Source organism: Erinaceus europaeus, chromosome 2 (assembly GCF_950295315.1).
Source record: "Erinaceus europaeus chromosome 2, mEriEur2.1, whole genome shotgun sequence".
Lineage (NCBI taxonomy): Eukaryota > Metazoa > Chordata > Mammalia > Eulipotyphla > Erinaceidae > Erinaceus > Erinaceus europaeus.
In genome coordinates, this window is record NC_080163.1 from 6,751,077 (window position 1) to 6,769,211 (window position 18,135).

General features: G+C 62.9%; 1 protein-coding gene and 1 long non-coding RNA gene across 2 annotated transcripts; one reads left to right on the forward strand and one right to left on the reverse strand.

The window, feature by feature from the left end:
• Window positions 1–534: 534 nt before the first annotated feature.
• SSC5D (scavenger receptor cysteine rich family member with 5 domains) lies at window positions 535–16,364 on the forward strand. Its single transcript, XM_060176449.1, is given in 14 exon segments — window positions 535–676; window positions 1,005–1,028; window positions 1,218–1,526; window positions 1,640–1,762; window positions 1,881–1,994; window positions 2,235–2,543; window positions 2,988–3,305; window positions 4,133–4,294; window positions 7,784–8,101; window positions 10,153–10,628; window positions 10,928–11,330; window positions 11,408–11,536; window positions 13,178–13,339; window positions 14,470–16,364. Coding segments are annotated over 14 exon segments (4,599 nt in total). The 5' UTR covers window positions 535–651; the 3' UTR covers window positions 16,197–16,364.
• LOC132533855 (uncharacterized) lies at window positions 4,430–7,876 on the reverse strand. Its single transcript, XR_009545596.1, has 3 exons — window positions 7,750–7,876; window positions 6,948–7,066; window positions 4,430–4,660 (listed from the first exon to the last, which is right to left on the reverse strand). It is a non-coding gene; the product is annotated as an uncharacterized LOC132533855 (long non-coding RNA).
• Window positions 16,365–18,135: the final 1,771 nt, after the last annotated feature.

Here is an 18,135-nt window from a genome sequence, read left to right on the forward strand (position 1 = left end):
CAGCCCCATCTCTGCCAGCCCTCTGACTCACACGCTCGTCATGACCGAATTCTTTCCGCCTCACAGCTGTGTGGACTATGTGTGTGCTCGCGTGTGAGTGTGGGTCCCCTCCCGGACCCGCCCAGCCCCTGAGGGACAGACAAGTTCACCCGCTCTTGTGGGGACCCGGCTCGGGACCCGGCTCCACTGGCCAAGGAGCTGGCGGTGGTTCTGCTGCTCCGTGCTGCACCCAGGAAGTCCTCCCTGCTGTCTGTCCACACATCCGCACTCCTGGGGCCCCGCCCTGTGCCCCTCGCCCCCTGGGGCCATGCCTCTCCTGCAGTCCCCCCCCTGCCCCCCCACACCTGGCTAGTCCTGCGGCCCCCACCCCCTGAGCGGTTGGTTCCCAGAAGCCGTCCCGTTCCTGCTCCATGTGGGTGTCTGCCGTTGGACACCCCTCCCGCTGCCACCCCCCTCCCAGCTCCACGGCCAGCCCCCGCCCGCCCTCCGGTCCCCTGCCGGCTGCTTCTCTTCCTCCCGGAGGCAGCCGGCCCTACTGCTCCTCTGTCTGTCCAGGGCCCTCACCACTGGCCCAAGCTCCCTCCCGCTCCCTCTCCCCCGCCAGCCCCTCTCATCCCCTGTCCCGTGTCCCCTGTCCTGGACTCTGCAGACATGAGGGTCCTGGTCTGCGTCCTTGGTGAGTGACCTTTTCTTGAGGACAGGGGCTGGACCCCACCCTCTGACCCTTGAAGCCCGTGCTGTGGGACTCCACTTCCTGGTGCCTCACTGGTGCCGGAGACGAGGGACATCTGGTGTCCCACCCTGGGGACCCAGCCCCTTGCATGCCTGGTCCACCCTCAGGGACAGCCCTTACTGGCCATGGCCTGGGCCCTGGACACTAACTTGCTGACTAACTTCCTGAGTGGTGGGTGTCAGGGTCTGAGCTGTGGAGACGGTGTGTCTGTGTCGGGGTGCTTGAGAAGGGGGCCTGCCCTTCACGCCCCCTCCCACCTCCCTTCCTGCAGCTGTGATGGGGATCCAGGCTGTTGGTAAGTGGCCCCCCCACACAACCCTGCTGGGACCCGGCCATCCCAGCCAGCTGTGACCTTGGCAACTGTCCCCACCCCTGTCCCTTGGGGGTCCTCCCACTGGTCTTCTAGACCCCCAGAGTTGGGGAGGTCCACCAGTGGCCAGGGGCAGCCCCTCCCCCCATGGCAGCCCTGCCTCGGTTTCCCCAGAGCGGCTGCGTCTGGCTGACGGCCCCCATGACTGCGCAGGCCGGCTGGAGGTATGGCACTTGGGACGCTGGGGGACCGTGTGTGACGACGGCTGGGACCTGCGTGACGCAGCCGTGGCCTGCCGGGAGCTGGGCTGTGGAGGGGCGATGGCCGCCCCTGGGGGCGCCTTCTTCGGGGAGGGGGCCGGGCCCGTGTGGCTGAGTGAGTTGGCCTGCCGGGGCAGGGAGACTCAGCTGGGGCTGTGTCCCCACCGGGGCTGGAGGGCCCACATCTGCTCCCACGAGGAGGATGCTGCTGTCGTATGTGCAGGTGAGACTCCCAGACCCTGGGGGCCCTTGTTCCAGACACCCCCTGGGACCCTACAGAGCCCTCACTGTCCACAGGCTGGGGGTCCCCAGCACCTCTGACTCTGCCATCCACAGGACAGCGCATGGCCAGCTCGAGGGAAGGATCCCTGCCGGACCTGGATCCCTGGCCAGAGCTGCTGGAGCTGAACCCCGGTTCCGAGGAGCCCCCCCAGAGGTCGCTCCCCTCTGCCACCCAGGGTGAGTCCACTTGGCTGCCCCCCACCCGGTCACATCACCCCCAGACTCTGGCACCCAGCTGGCTGGGGGGGGTGCAGGGAGAGCAGCTGTTACCTCACCCTGCTCTCATGTGTCCCAGCCCCCCGCCTGGCCGGGACCCCCCAGAACAGCCCCCGGAAGAAGAATCCCCGGCCGCCCAAGCAGGCCAAGTCTACCCGGGCCCCTCTGCTGACGGCTGGAGCCCCCCGTCAGGGTAAGCGAGGAGGGTCCCTGGATGTGGGCTGGTTGAGATTCAGGGTCCAGCCTGGACCAGACAACCCAGGATTCCGAGGCCACCTCACTTTTCCTTCAGTCCAATCAGGAGATGCCCCCAGACCCCCGACTCTGGGACATGCTGGAGGGTGGATCCCAAGCCCCTCCCCACCTGCCTCGGTTTCCCCAGACGGGCCTCTGTGTGTCCTGCCGCCTCACACGACGCCCCCATGTCCCCCAGAGCGGCTGCGTCTGGCCGGCGGCCCCCACGGCTGCGCGGGCCGGCTGGAGGTGTGGCACTCGGGGCGCTGGGGGACCGTGTGTGACGACGGCTGGGACCTGCGTGACGCGGCCGTGGCCTGCCGGGCGCTGGGCTGCGGGGGGGCGCTGGCCGCCCCCGGGGGTGCCCGGTTCGGCCCGGGCACAGGGCCCGTGTGGATGGACGATGTGGGGTGTGGAGGCGGAGAACAAACCCTTCAAGACTGTGCCCGAAGCCCCTGGGGCCGGAGCAACTGTGACCACAGCGAAGACGCCGGCCTGGTCTGCACGGGTGCGGCCCTGCCCCCATCCCTGCACCCCTCCATCGCCTGTCACTGCATCCCTCTGTTCTTCTTCCGTCCTTCTGTGCCCCCCACCCCCCCCACACACAGCCTTTTATTTTTGGCTCCCAGGTATGCCCGTATGATTCTACCATTGGAGGGCACTCTGCTCCCGGGTCTAAGAGTGTGGAGAAGAGACAGAGAGGGAGAGACACCCCACTCGGGAAGCTTGAACCCGGGGTCTTTGAGCGCAGAAGCGTGCACCAAGCCCGGCAAGCTCCAATCCACGCCCTCCCACACTCTCTGTCCCGTGTGATTTTTTTTTGTCCTATTTCTTAATATTTACTCGTTGACCCGAGAGAGAGAGAGAGAGAGAGAGAGAGAGAGGAGATGAGCGAGAGAGTCTCTGGGCTGAATTCGGAGCCCCTGGTGGCTCAGCCGTTTCTCTCCCCCAGGCCCGGCCCCCCGGCTGCGTCTGGCCAGCGGCCCCCACGGCTGCGCGGGCCGGCTGGAGGTGTGGCACTCGGGGCGCTGGGGGACCGTGTGTGACGACGCCTGGGACCTGCGTGACGCGGCCGTGGCCTGCCGGGAGCTGGGCTGTGGGGGGGCGCTGGCTGCCCCTGGAGGCGCCTTCTTCGGGGAGGGGGCCGGGCCCATCCTCCTGGACGACCTTCGTTGCCGTGGCAATGAGACGACCCTTCGCTTGTGCCCTTCGAGGCCCTGGGGACAGCATGACTGCCACCACCGGGAGGACGCAGGAGCCGTGTGCGACGGTGAGGGGAGGGGGCGGGCCACAGAGACCCAGCAGGCTACCCCCGGCCACCCCCACCTCACCCCTCCGTCCACACCAGCCCCCTTCATCATCTCCTCCACACCCCTACTCCATAGCCCCTACCTCCTGTGTCCACACCACCCCCACCTCACCCCTCCGTCCACACCAGCCCCCTTCATCCCCTCCTCCACACCCCCTCCTCCATAGCCCCCTACCTCCTGTATCCACACCACACCCACCTCACCCCTCCGTCCACACCAGCCCCCTTCATCCCCTCCTCCACACCCCCTACTCCATAGCCCCTACCTCCTGTATCCACACCACCCCCTCTTCACCCCTCCATCCACACCAGCCCCCTTCATCCCCTCCTCCACACCCCTACTCCATAGCCCCTACCTCCTGTATCCACACCACCCCCTCTTCACCCCTCCATCCACACCAGCCCCCTTCATCCCCTCCTCCACACCCCCTCCTCCATAGCCCCTACCTCCTGTATCCACACCACCCCCTCCTCACCCCTCCGTCCACACCAGCCCCCTTCATCCCCTCCTCCACACCCCTCCTCCATAGCCCCTACCTCCTGTGTCCACACCACCCCCTCCTCACCCCTCCATCCACACCAGCCCCCTTCATCCCCTCCTCCACACCCCCTCCTCCATAGCCCCCTACCTCCTGTATCCACACCACCCCCTCTTCACCCCTCCATCCACACCAGCCCCCTTCATCCCCTCCTCCACACCCCCTCCTCCACACACCCCTGACCTCCTGTGTCCACACCACCCCCTCCTCACCTAACAGAACTGTTGGTGTGACCCCCTGTCCTCCCAGGTATGCCTCTGGGGTATGTGCCCCCCACAGCCCCCTCAGTGGGCAGCAACACCTCCACACACAGGCCTCCAACCCCCCCAGTGAGCCAGGCTCCAGGGACGGCCGGCCTCTCCGCCCCTCCCGCCTCTCCCACTGCCCCATGGGAGCCGGGGCCAGAAGCTGGTGAGTCCTCACTCCCCCCCACCCCCCCCCGCCATGTCCTGTCATCCCTGGCCTTCTCCCCAGGCCTGGCCCCTCTCCTGCGGGAGCGTAGGGTGGGGCAGAGCCCCCTGCTTGGAAGAGGCCGTGTGGGTGTCTGTGGGGGTGTTGGTCTTGTGTTAGGTGGTCACCAAATGATTGCACCACTCCCAGAGGACTCTGCTCAGGACAGAGACAGGCCGGGAGAGAGGAGAAACAGATGCGGCACCTGTGGTGCGTGTGGTGCTGGGGCTCAAACCCAGGTCCCTCTCTGCGATGGGTGGGGTCCACCCGGGGGAACGGGGAGGTTAGGATGCAGGATGGAGGGCAGCTGTGTCTTCAGCGCCATTTCTGTGGGAGGGAGATGGCAGGCAGGCTGAGTAGGCTTAAGGCAGGTGGGTCGGGGCAGATGGGTTAGGGCAGGTGGGTTAGGGCAGGTGGGTTAGGGCAGGTGAGTTAGGGCAGGTGGGTCGAGGCAGGTGGGTTAGGGCAGGTGAGTTAGGGCAGGTGGATTAGGGTAGGTGAGTTAGGGCAGGTAGGTTAGGGCAGGTGAGTTAGGGCAGGTGAGTTAGGGTAGGTGAGTTAGGGCAGGTTAGTTATGGCAGGTGGATTAGGGTAGGTGAGTTAGGACAGGTGAGTTCAGGCAGGTGGGTTAGGGTAGGTGAGTTAGGGCAGGTGAGTCGGGGCAGGTGAGTTAGGGCAGGTGAGTTAGGGTAGGTGGATTAGGGTAGGTGAGTTAGGACAGGTGAGTTCAGGCAGGTGGGTTAGGGTAGGTGAGTTAGGGCAGGTGGATTAGGGTAGGTGAGTTAGGACAGGTGAGTTCAGGCAGGTGGGTTAGGGTAGGTGAGTTAGGGCAGGTGGATTAGGGTAGGTGAGTTAGGACAGGTGAATTCAGGCAGGTGGGTTAGGGTAGGTGAGTTAGGGCAGGTGAGTTCAGGCAGGTGGGTTAGGGTAGGTGAGTTAGGGCAGGTGGATTAGGGTAGGTGAGTTAGGACAGGTGAGTTCAGGCAGGTGGGTTAGGGTAGGTGAGTTAGGGCAGGTGGGTTGGGGCAGGTGAGTTAGGGTAGGTGGATTAGGGTAGGTGAGTTAGGACAGGTGAGTTCAGGCAGGTGGGTTAGGGTAGGTGAGTTAGGGCAGGTGGGTCGGGGCAGGTGAGTTAGGGCAGGTGAGTTAAGGTAGGTGGATTAGGGTAGGTGAGTTAGGGCAGGTGAGTTCAGGCAGGTGGGTTAGGGTAGGTGAGTTAGGGCAAGTGGATTAGGGTAGGTGAGTTAGGACAGGTGAATTCAGGCAGGTGGGTTAGGGTAGGTGAGTTAGGGCAGGTGAGTTAGGGTAGGTGAGTTAGGGTAGGTTAGTTAGGGCAGGTGGGTTAGGGCAGGTTAGTTAGGGTAGGTGAGTTAGGACAGGTGAGTTCAGGTAGTTAGGGTAGGTGAGCTAGGGCAGGTTACTTGGGGCAGGTGGATCAGGGTAGGTGAGTTAGGGCTGGTGGCGTCAGGGCAGGTGGGTTCAGGGCATGTGGCATCAGAGCAGGTGGGGTTAGGGCAAGTGGTTAGGGCTGGTGGTGTCAGGGCTGGTGGTGTCAGGGCAGGTGGGTTCAGGGCATGTGGCACCAGAGCAGGTGGGGTTAGGGCAGGTGGTTAAGGCTGGTGGCATCAGGGCAGGTGGGTTCAGGGCATGTGGCATCAGAGCAGGTGGGGTTAGGGCAGGTGGTTAGGGCTGGTGGTTAGGGCTGGTGGCATCAGGGCAGGTGGCATCAGAGCCGGTGGGGTTAGGGCAGGTGGTTAGGGCTGGTGGTGTCAGGGCAGGTGGTGTCAGAGCAGGTGGGTTCAGGGCAGGTGGCATCAGAGCAGGTGGGGTTAGGACAGGTGGTTCGGGCTGGTGGCATCAGGGCAGGTGGGTTTGAGGCATGTGGCACTAGAGCAGGTGGGGTTAGGGCAGGTGGTTCGGGCTGGTGGTTCGGGCTGGTGGCATCAGGGCAGGTGGGTTCAGGGCATGTGGCATCAGAGCAGGTGTGGTTAGGGAAGGTGGTTAGGGCTGGTGGCGTCAGGGCAGGTGGGTTCAGGGCATGTGGCATCAGAGCAGGTGGGGTTAAGGCAGGTGGTTAGGGCTGGTGGCGTCAGGGCAGGTGGGTTCAGGGCATGTGGCATCAGAGCAGGTGGGGTTAGGGCAGGTGGTTAGGGCTGGTGGTGTCAGGGCAGGTGGTTCAGGGCATGTGGCATCAGAGCAGGTGTGGTTAGGGCAGGTGGTTCGGGCTGGTGGTTCGGCTGGTGGCATCAGGGCAGGTGAGTTCAGGGCATGTGGCATCAGAGCAGGTGGGGTTAGGGCAGGTGGTTAGGGCTGGTGGTGTCAGGGCAGGTGGTTCAGGGCATGTGGCATCAGAGCAGGTGGGGTTAGGGCAGGTGGTTTGGGCTGGTGGTTCGGGCTGGTGGCATCAGGGCAGGTGAGTTCAGGGCATGTGGCATCAGAGCAGCTGGGGTTAGGGCAGGTGGTTAGGGCTGGTGGTTAAGGCTGGTGGTGTCAGGGCAGGTGGCATCAGGGCAGCTTGATTGATCAGTCCATTGAGGTCAGGGCAGGTCAGCTGGAAGCACCTCAGCAGTTGGGTTTTTGGGCACAAGCTCCCCCGGCTGTGTGTGGCACCCACCTGCGTAGGGCTGTGGAGTTGCTCGGTGTGCGGCCTGGAGGGAGGTGGGGGCCGGGCAGTGGCGGTGTGCACAAGGCTCTCTCCTGCAGCAAACTGTCCTGTTCCCTCTGGGAGGTGTCCTGAGAATCCAGGGCATCAGACAGGACATGAAGGAGGGCGAGCCGTGGACACTGGGCCTGCTTCGCCAGAGGCTCAAGCCTGCTGTGACTTTGCCGTGAGCCCAGGCTGCAGGGGCTGTGGTGCCATGAATTCTCAGAGTCAGCCCAGAAAGGGAGAGTGGGCTTTGCAAAGCCAGAGAGGGCGAGACAGGGAGAGGGAGAGATAGCACAGTAAGGGGGGCAGGTGGTAGGTGCAGCCAGTTAAGCGCACATGGTGTGAAGTGCAAGGACCGGCACAAGGATCCCGGTTCGAGCCCCAGGCTCCCCACCTGCAGGGGAGTCGCTTCCCAGGTGGTGAAGCAGGTCTGCAGGTGTCTGTCTTTCTCTCTCCCTCTCTGTCTTCCCCTCCTCTCTCCATTTCTTTCTGTCCTATCCAACAACAACAGCATCAACAAAATGGAAACAAAAAATGGCCTCCAGGAGCAGTGGGTTGGTAGCGCCGGCACTGAGCCCCAAGGATAACCCTGGAGGCAGAGCGAGAGAGACAGAGAGACAGAGACAGAGAGAGAGAGAGAGAGGTACACAGCAAAATCTGGGGCGTTAGCCAGTGAGTGGATTTGCTGGATGTGTTGTAACCTACCCACTGTCAGGCAGACGGGGCTCAGGAAGGCGGGGAGGAGGTGGCGAGGAGCAGAGAGACGCACCCCGACTCCCGGCTTGGTCTTTGCCCCACCCCAGGGTCCCCCCAGCTGCGCCTGGTGGCAGGGCCCAGCAGGTGCTCGGGCCGGCTGGAGGTGTGGCACTTGGGGCGCTGGGGGACGGTGTGTGATGACGCCTGGGACCTGCGGGACTCGGCTGTGGTCTGCCGGGAGCTGGGCTGCGGACCCCCTCGGCCGCCCGACCCCACCGCTGGCCGCTTCGGCTGGGGCGCCGGCCCCATCTGGCTGGACGACATGGGGTGTGTGGGGACCGAGGCCTCGCTCTCCGACTGTGCCGCTGCCCCCTGGGGGAAGCACAACTGTGCTCACAATGAGGACGTGGGCGTCACCTGCACAGGTAAGGGGCTGCCTGCTCCTGGAGGACTTCCTGGAGGAGAGAACAGGGTAGGGTGAGAGGAGGCACAGCCTCTGCTGAGTGTCCATCTCCTCGTGCTGTCACTCTGCCCTGGTGTCCCAGGGAGGTGGCAGGAGGGATGCCCTGCCCTTTATGCTGATGATGAGGCCAGGGCACAGGGAGCTTGAGGAACTTTTTCTTTCTTCCTTTTTTTTTTTTTAAATCGGTTTTATTTATTATTGGATAGAGCCAGAGAGAAATTGAGAGGGGAGAGGGAGATAGAGAGGGAGAGAGACAGAGAGACACCTGCAGCCCTGCTTCACCACTCCACTCACAAAGCTTTCCCCCTGCAGGTGGGGACCGGGGGCCTGAACCCAAGTCCTTGTGCGCTGTAATGTGTGCACTTAACCAGGTGCATTGCCACCTGGCCCTGAGGAACTGTCTCCCTCCCTCCCTCCCTCCCTCCCTCCCTCCCTCCCTCTTTCCCTTCCTCCCTTCCTTCTGTCACCAGGTTTATTTCTGCTCCCCGTGCTCACATGACTGCACTGCTCCATTTGTTTGTTTGTTTGTTTGTTTTGACAGAGGGTGGGAGAGAGAGAGAGAGAGAGAGAGAGAGAGCGCAAGCCTGAAGCACTGCCTCACTATTCTTCTTCATCCTTTTCCCCAGAGCACTGCTCAGCTCTGGTTTCTGGTGGTGCAGGAGATTGAACCTGGGACTTTGGGATCTCAGGCATGAGAGTCTCTTGCAGAACCATGATGCGGTCTCCCCCATGCCCCTGCTCTACTATTCCTGAGGTTTTTTGCCCTGCAGGTGCGAACCCTGGTCTTGGAGTGTGGCAACGGCCATGCTCTGTGGGGAGAGCCACCACCTGGCCCTGAAGTTAAGTAGGTGGGGGGTGAGGGGGCATTGGTACACCTGGCTGAGTGTACATGCACAAGTACCTGGTTCAAGCCCCTGCTCCCCACCTGCAGGGAGGATGCTTCACAAGTGGTGAAGCAGGGCTGCAGGTGTCTCTCTTTCTCCCTCCCTATCTCCCTCTATCCTCTCAATTTCTCTTTGTCCTGTGAAGACAGAGGGGCTAGGTGGTGGCGCACGTGGTTGAGCGCACATGTTACCATGTGCAAAGACTGGGGGTTTAGCCTCTGGACTCCACCTGCAGGGGGGAAAGCTTTGTGAGTGGTGAAGCAGGGCTGCAGGTATCTCTGTCTCTCTCCCTCTCTATCTCCCCTTTCCCTTCCAATTTCTGGCTGTCTCACTGTCCAATAAATCAAGATAATAAAATTTTAAAAAAATAAAAAGGGGGGAAAAAGGGGAAAATGGCCACAGGGTAATAATCCTCGTGGGAAAACCAAAGGAAAAGGCTCTACTGGGAGTGGTGGAACCATAGAGCCATGAAGTTCCAGGAAGTCCCAGAAGGAAAACACCTAACTAGGCAATAAACAAAAGGATTTGTGCAAATCGCAAGGACCGGTGTAAGGACCCCGGTTCCAGCCCCCGGATCCCCACCTGCAGGGGAGTCGCTTCACAGGCAGTGAAGCAGGTCTGCAGGTGTCTGTCTTTCTCTCCCCCTCTCCGTCTTCCCCTCCTCTCTCCATTTCTCTCTGTCCTGTCCAACAACAATGACATCAATAACAACAATAATAACTACAACAATAAAACAAGGACAACAAAAGGAAATAAATAAATGTTAAAAAAGAAAATAAGGGAGTTGGGTGGTAGTGCAGCAGGTTAAGCTCACCTGGTGCGAAGCGCAAGGACCGGCGTAAGGATCCTGGTTCGAGCCCCCAGCTCCCCACCTGCAGGGGAGTCGCTTCCCAGGCGGTGAAGCAGGTCTGCAGGTGTCTATCTTTCTATCCCCCTCTGTCTTCCCCTCCTCTCTCCATTTCTCTCTGTTCTATACAACAGCAATAATAATTACGACAATAAAGGGCAACAAAAAGGGAATAAGTAAATGTTAAAAAAAAAAAAAAAAAGGAGAGGGGCCTGCAGGTACAATGAGGACAGCGGCGTGGCCGTGGCTGAGGGTCTGCCTCTCCCCTCCACTCTCCTCCAGGCACCCCTGGCCTGGATTCCGTGGCAGATCCCTTCAGCTGGAGCTGGATCCCTGGCCTGGGTAGTGACCCCAACGCCTGGGTCCCTGGGGAACTGGCCACCAAGCCCTCTGTGAGGCTGACGCCCAGTGCCCCCCAGAGGAGCACCCCCAAGGCCCCAGGCAAAGCGCCCAAGAATGCCAAGAAGTGGGGGGCTAGGACCACCAAGAGACCAACCACTCGGACCCCCCAGCTGCCAACCACCACACCCACCCTTGGCCGGATCACCCAGCACACTGCTGAACCCAGCACCTGGCCCTCGGCCACCCTGCTCACAAGGGCCCCCCACCGGCTGACCTCTCCGGCCACCACCACACGGACGCACCGGACCCGCCAGACCCCGGCTGCTAAGACTGTGGCCACACAGAGCACTCTGGATCCCCTAGAGCCGGTCTCTGGGGTCACTGGGCAAGCCCCTCTGAGCTCCGGGGAGCCGTGGGCCGGGGCAGCAGGGCCAGGTGAGTATGTGCAATGGGTCACACGCGTCCAGTGTGTGCACATGTGTGTATCTGTGAATTGTGCACACCACGTGGGAGACACATGCACGTGATAGGCGCATGAGTGCAGGCTGGGTGTTATGTGCCCATTACAGTGTGCGCTACAGATCCCGTCCTGCACAGCGTGTACGTGTGTGCATCGTGTGTGCTGTGTGTAATATGCACGTGCAGCGTGTCTGTGTCCACATGAGCGCACTGTGCATTGCGCATGTGCAAGACGACCTGCGAGGAGTGGGTGGAGTCTGAGGTGACGTCAGCCGCACCTTTTCTCCTGATTGGCGCGCGCGGGCCCATCAGGTGTGTATAAAAACCCTGGGCCTCCCTGCCAGGCGGTTTTCGGATCCGGCTGGCCGACGGGCCCAACCGCTGCGCTGGCCGCCTGGAGGTGTGGCACGCGGGACGCTGGGGCACCGTATGCGACGACGGCTGGGACCAGCGGGACAGCACCGTGGTCTGCCAGGAGCTGGGCTGCGGGCGCGTCCGGCCACGCGTGGGCAAGACCCACTACGGCCCCGGGGCCGGGCCCATCTGGCTGGACGACGTGGGTTGCCAGGGCGCCGAGGCCTCGCTTAGCCTCTGCCCCGCCCGGGCCTGGGGGCAGCACAACTGCGACCACGACGAGGACGTGGGCCTCACCTGCACCGGTACCCGCGGGGGCCCCCGGGGGTGGGCAGGAGCAGCCCCTGAGCCGGGCGTGCAAGTCGACCCCCACTCCTCCTAGGCCACAGCGACGCGGAGGACTACCCGCCCTGGACCTGGGACCCCACGTCCGGGGAGGACCTGGCCAAGGGGTCCACCCCCGCCCCCTCCCGGGACAGCACGGGGAGCCTCGGGGCCTCCTCCCCAGCAGGTGAGCACCGCCCGGCTGGATCCTGAGCGCCAGCCCGCAGCCCTCCCTGCCTGGGCGGGTCCAGCTCTGCAAACTACGGCCCCTCGGCCAGGGCCTGCCTGTCCGCTCCTCTGGGCGGTCTCCTGCCTGGCCGCTCGTCCCCCGGGTGAGGGGCAGCCTCTGGCCTCCTGCCTCCCGCCTTCCCCCCACCAGCTACCAGTGTTCTCCACCCAGCCCTGCCCTGCCCTCAGGGTCTTACACTCACGTGTGTGGACACGTGTATGTGTGCTCACAGGTGTGGGCACGCATGTGTCTGCTTGTAGTCACATGCACAGTGCACGCACGCGTGTATTGGTGTAATGTGCTCACCCGTGCGTGAACACACATACACGTATCCACATGCGTGAGCGTCGCGTGTACGCGCGTGCATTGCATTTTGGTGTCGTGTGCCCTGCATGTCGGCAGTCCTGCGTGTACACGTGTAGGTCTGAAGTGTGAGGTGCACCCGCGTCAGAGTCCGAGGTGACTTGTCTCCTGATGACGTCATCTGCAGCTTGTCTCCTGATTGGCGACTGGACCCCGCCCGGCAGGCTGCCCTGTTCTCATTGAGGAGACTAGATTTTCGGTTCTGGGGCGCCCACTGGTGGCGGACGCAGGGGTGGGGGGTGCTGGCTGGCCTGGGAGCAAGTGGGACAGGGCAGTGGGATGCGACAGCCAACACTTCCCACTCGCCCGGCGAGGTGACCCTGAAAAGCAGGCACCCCCTCTTTGCGCCGCAGTGTCCCCTTCTGAAGCTCCAGGGCGCCTAGCAAGACCAAGGGGAGCTTGCAGCTAGCAGGCCTGGGCCCTGGTGGGAAGTCCAGGTCACGTCGGGGAACCGCTCTCAGCCTGGCCATCACACACGCTCTGTTCCACTGCTCTGGGTGGGCTGTGATTTCATCCAAGAAAGAGACGGGGAGTGTGGTCCAGGAGGTGGCGCAGTGGATAAAGCACTGGACTCTCAAGCATGAGGTCCCGAGTTCAGTCCCCGGCAGGACATGTACCAGAGTGATGTCTGGTTCTTTCTCTCTCCTATCTTTCTCATGAGTAAATACATAAAAACTTTAAAGAAATATGAAAGAGGGGGTCGGGCAGTAGCGCAGCAGGATAAACGCACGTGGCACAAAGAGCAAGGACAGCATAAGGATCCCAGTTCAAGCACCCCGCTCCCCACCTGCAGGGGCGAGCCCCCCACTCCCCACCTGCAGGGGAGTTGCTTCACAGGCGGTGAAGCAGGTCTGCAGGTGTCTGTCTTTCCCCCTCTCTCTTTTTCTCTCCTCTCTCGACTTCTCTCTGTCCTATTCAACAACATCAATGGAAATAATAACAATAAACAACAAAAGGGGGGGGAAGCCTCCAGGAGCAGTGGATTCGTAGTGCAGGCATCAAGCCCCAGTGATAACCCTGGAGGCAAAAGGAAAAAGAAAAAGAAAAGAGAGAGAGAGAGAGAGAGGACAGCACCAGGATTTCCCCTGGTGCAGAGCGTCTCCTATGTGGCTTTGGGGCTCGAGCCTGGACCAGTCTCTCTGACTCAGAAGTTCCAGCCTGCCCCGACTCATTGCCTTGGCTGAGGCTGAACAGTCCCAACGTGGCTGTGAGAGTCGGTTCTCTGCATCTCTGCAGGTGATGATAGGGACAAGTCCTCCTGGACATGGGACAGGCTTCTAAAAGGGGCCGTCACCAAGGGGCCCACCGTGGCAGGCAGAGCAGGACCCGCTCCCACCACTGGCACCACCGGGAGCCCGGGCCAGCCTCCCCCAGCTCCGAGGGCCCGTGGACACATAGGTGAGGCAGGGCATACAGGGGCCAGGGTGTGGGATGGGAGTCCCCAGAATGGCTGGAGAGGGAGTTCAGCGGGTAGGGTGCATGCCTTGCCATGGTGCAGCCCATGTTTCCACCCCAGCACCACGTGGGAGGAGCTGTGGGCCTGCTGTGACCTCCCTGTCTGTGTGCCTGAATGAAGGCGCGGCTCAGGGTGGCGGGCCTGTGCCGGCTGCAGGCACAGCCTGTCTGGAGGTGGACCAGAAAGGCTGAGGTGGGGTCGGCCAGGCAGCGTCAGGCCGGAGCTGGGCCTGGCTGAGGCTACTGACCCCTCGGGCCCCAGGTCTCAGGAGTGTCCAGCCGTGATGTGATCAAGACAATCGATATCTCAGTGCCACCGTTAAAAAAATAATAATAGTGACTAGGGGCTGGGTGGTGGCACACAGCTGCAAGGGCCTGGGCTCCAGCCTCTGGCTCCCCACCTGCGTGGAGACGCTTCACAAACGGTGAAGCAGGTCTGCACGTGTATCTTTCTCTCTCCCTCTCTTTTATTTATTAAATATTTATTTGCTAGAGACAGCCAGAAATCGAGAAGGGAGGGGCAAACAGGGAGAGCGACAGAGAGGCACCCGCTGCCCTGCTTCACCACTTGTGAAGCTTCCCCTCCCCCCCCCCCCCCCGCCCCGCAGGTGGGGACGGGGGCTCGAACCCAGGCGCACCACCGTCCGGCGGCCCCCTCCCCTTCCCTCTCAATCTCTCTCTGTCCTATCCAATAAAACGAGGGAAAAGAAAAGAAAAAAGTCGCCTGCAGGAGCAGCGGGTTCCCAGTGCTGGCCCCTGGCCGCAGAGTAAGTGGGTGGAATGACAGGCGGAGGCGGACCGGGCTGGCAGCGCCGCAGAGGCTCCGGGCTGGGCTCCTGGCTCGGTGTCGGCGTCCGCACGCGCTTTAAACCCGCAAGCTCGTCCGCCCCGCGCCCCTAACCGCCAACATCCGCCAGGTGGCGCCCGGAGACACCGGAGGCGGGGAGGCGGGACACTAGGCGGGCCGAGGCCCTCTAGCTAGCGACGAGTGACGTCACGGGACACCGCGGCTTCTCATTGGCTGTTCCCTCTCGGAGGGCAGGGCCCACTGACCACACTGTCTCTCGCCGCAGATTCCGCCCCGAGGCCCGGGGCGGCCAAGACCGCCCCCCGCAGCCCGCCCCCGGCCTCCTCCACCTCGCCGGGGCCTCCCAGGCCTCTGACCACCACTGACTCAGAGCCGGAGCACGTCCCCGAGGACACAGCTTCCACCGGCACGGTGACCTCTGACCCCCCCGACGGGCGCCCGTCCAGCCCGGACCCGGCCTCGGGCGTGGACTCAGACCTGGCCAGGGCCGCCCCCGGCTCCACTGCGCTTCCAGAGATGAGCGCTGAGCTCGCCGCCACCTCGCCGCCCCCCGCCAGGACCGAAGGACCTCTGACCTCTGACCTCTCTCAACCTAAGGCAATGACCCCCACCTCAGAGATGACCCCAGAGTCCGGAACAACTCCATACTATGATACAGCCTCAGTGGCTGCTGGATCCCCAGATCCGACCACTAGCCTTCACACTACAGTGACCCTTCACCCCACAGTGACCTTTTACCCTACAGTGACCTCTCAACCTACAGTCACAGCCACCCGGTCCACAGTGACCCCTGGCCCTGTCACAGCCCCCCAGCCCACAGTGACCCCTGACCCTGTCACAGCCCACCAGCCCACAGTGACCCCTGACCCAGTCCCAGCCCCCCAGCCCACAGGGACCCCTGACCCAGTCCCAGCCCCCCAGCCCACAGGGACCCCTGACCCTGTCACAGCCCCCCAGCCCACAGGGACCCCTGACCCTGTCACAGCCCCCCAGCCCACAGGGACCCCTGACCCTGTCACAACCCCCCAGCCCACAGTGACCCCTGACCCAGTCCCAGCCCCCCAGCCCACAGTGACCCCTGACCCAGTCCCAGCCCCCCAGCCCACAGTGACTCCTGACCCAGTCCCAGCCCCTCAGCCCACAGTGACCCCTGACCCAGTCCCAGCCCCCCAGCTCACAGTGACCCCTGACCCAGTCACAACCCCCGAGCCCACAGTGACCCCTCACCCTGTCACAGCCCCCCGGCCCACAGTGACCCCTCACCCTGTCACAGCCCCCCGGCCCACCACCATGGCTGAGACTCACCCTGCCCCGAGTCCCAATGACACCTCCACTCCTGGGCCCGGGACCACGGCCCGTCTGGCTCCCCTGGAGCCAGAGCTCCCCTCTCCAGCACCGACAGCCGGACGCAGCCTGAAGCCCCGGCCGACCTCCAGGAGCGCCCCCCAGCCCTCCGCGTCCCAGGTGTCCAGCCTGGAGCCCTCTCCAGCCCCAAGAACAGACCCACTGTCCGCTGAGGACGTCAGGCCCCCTGGCCGCCAGAGCCCCAGGCTAAGCCCTCCACCCACCCAGACCCCAAGCTCAGCCTCCGACCCCACCGAGACCTCTGACCCCCACCACTCTCCCCCGGCCCACCCCTCAGAAGAGCCGACCCCGGGTGGGAACACAGGCGCCCCGGGTCCGTGTGTGGCCCCGCCGCCGCCACACGCCAGGGTCATGGCCTGCGAGCCCCCCGCCCTGGTGGAGCTGGTGGCCGCCGTGAGGGACGTGGGCGCCCAGCTGCACAGGCTGACGCAGGCGCTGGAGAGGGAGCAGCAGGAGCGCCGAGCGCTGAGACTGGGGCTGAGCCAGCTGGCGGAGGCCGCGCAGGGTCTGGGGCAGCTGGGTGAGGCGGTGAGGAGACTGGCAGAGGCGGCCCGGCCCCCCAGCACGCCTGCGCCCACCACCGCCGCCCCGGAGGAGGAAGACAGGCCTTTGCGGGGAGACGTGTGAGACAGAGATCTCCTGCGTGACCGCAACCCCAGCCGGTAACCAGAGTATCTACGAGCAGGATGCTGGGGCGGCCGCTCGGGAGTAAAGGGCAGGGCTTGACCAGCGTGAGGCCCTGAGTTCAATCCCCGGCGGATCCCTCGTGAATAAATGAGTCAGCTTTTAAAACTAGCAAGCTGGGAGTAACGCTCCAGGGGTGGAGGGACCCTGCGTGCGCGCAGTCATGAGACTGATGTGCCCGGCGGTCGAGCAGGTGAGGGGCGATGGAGGGGAATGAGTTCACTCCAGGGGGATATGAGCACGGTGGTGATGAAGACAGAGGTGGTGGGATTGGTCCTGGTGAGGAGGCTGGTGACGGTGATGGAGAGAGAGAGAGAGAGAGAGAGAGAGAGTGCGAGCGCTCACCATGCCTGGGGCCCAGTTCTGTAAGGGAGAGTCATGGCACCAGACGAAGCTGGTGTCTGTCTAAGTGTCTATATGTTTAGGGGTCTGTCCATCTCCCAGAATGGGGTAAATTACATCAATGGAAAAAAAAAGATTTTACTTGTCAGGGGGCTTAGAAGTTTGGGACTGGAGGTCGGGCGGTAGCGCAGCGGGTTAAGCGCACGTGGCGCAAAGCACAAGGACCAATGTAAGGATCCCGGTTCAAGCCCCCTGGCTCCCCACCAGCAGGGGAGTCGCTTCACAGGTGGTGAAGCAGGTCTGCAGGTGTCTGTCTTTCTTTCCTCCCTCTCTGTCTTCCCCTCCTCTCTCCATTTCTCTCTGTCCTATCCAACAACGACATCAATAGCAATGATAATAATAACCACAACAATCATGAAAACAACCAGGGTAACAAAAGGGAAAAAATGGCCTGCAGGAGCAGTGGATTCATGGTGCAGGCACCCGAGCCCCAGCAATGACCCTGGAGGCAAAAAAAAGAGAGAAGTTTGGGAGATGTTGGGAGATGCCCTGCCCAGCACTCAGCCCCAAGCCCCTGCGGACTCTCAGGAGGCTCCCCCTTCAGAGAGGGCAGCTCTCGCCCAGAGCAGAGCCAGGACCCAAGCCCAGGAGGCCGAGTGCCTGCTCTGACCAGAGGACGGGACCCAGGAAGGACGCCCGGACAGCCCTGGTCTCAGCTTGTGGACTTGTGCCTTCCTTTCTAGTTGCTGCAGACTCAGCAGGGAGCTGTTGTCACCTCCCAGCCAAGCTGCAGCCGGCTCAGAGGTCACAGAAGGTGGCGGAGGCCAGCAGGGTCCAGTTACTCTCTGGGGGGGGATGCCCGGGGGTCCAGATGGGTGGACTGTGCGCTCGCCAGCGGGCCCCCAGTGCTCTGGAATTCTGTTTCCAAGTCTCACTGAGCCCGAGACTTAAATAGCCGCTGACTGCAGCCCGGGGAGGCCACCCATTCCTGCTGGGGCTTGGGGCTCCGCACCCCAACGTGAAAGCAAGTGGGATGTGAAAGGAGGAGCAGGCGAACCCAGGCTCCGCTCACCTCAGAGGACGGAGCTGGGGCCTACCGCGTTCAGGCCCTCCCTGCGAGGCAGGGTCGAGTCGAGGTGCCACCTCCGCCACCTCCCACTAGCCCTGAAGAAGCGGGCGCTTAATCCCCGGTCACTCTATACCTGCTTGGCCTGGCGGCTAAGCCTGAACATCTGGCCCCGGGACCTAGGCCAGGGAGGAGGGCCAGCCCCCACCCACTGCTGGCTGTGACCCTGGACCCTCCCAGGGACAGCTGAGCCCCAGCCCCAGTGAACCCAGGGCGGTGGCTGCAGAGGCCTTGGGTGCTCAGAGGCAGGAAGCACATTTGCAGAAGCTCATGGCTGGTCAGGGTTTGAAGACAGGCAGGCAGGGGCACGCGGGTACTCGCTCCTAGCAGAGGGAGCGCGGGAGCCAAGGCATCGGCCTGCCATATCCCGAACACACACACACAGACACACAGACGCACACGCACACGTGTCCA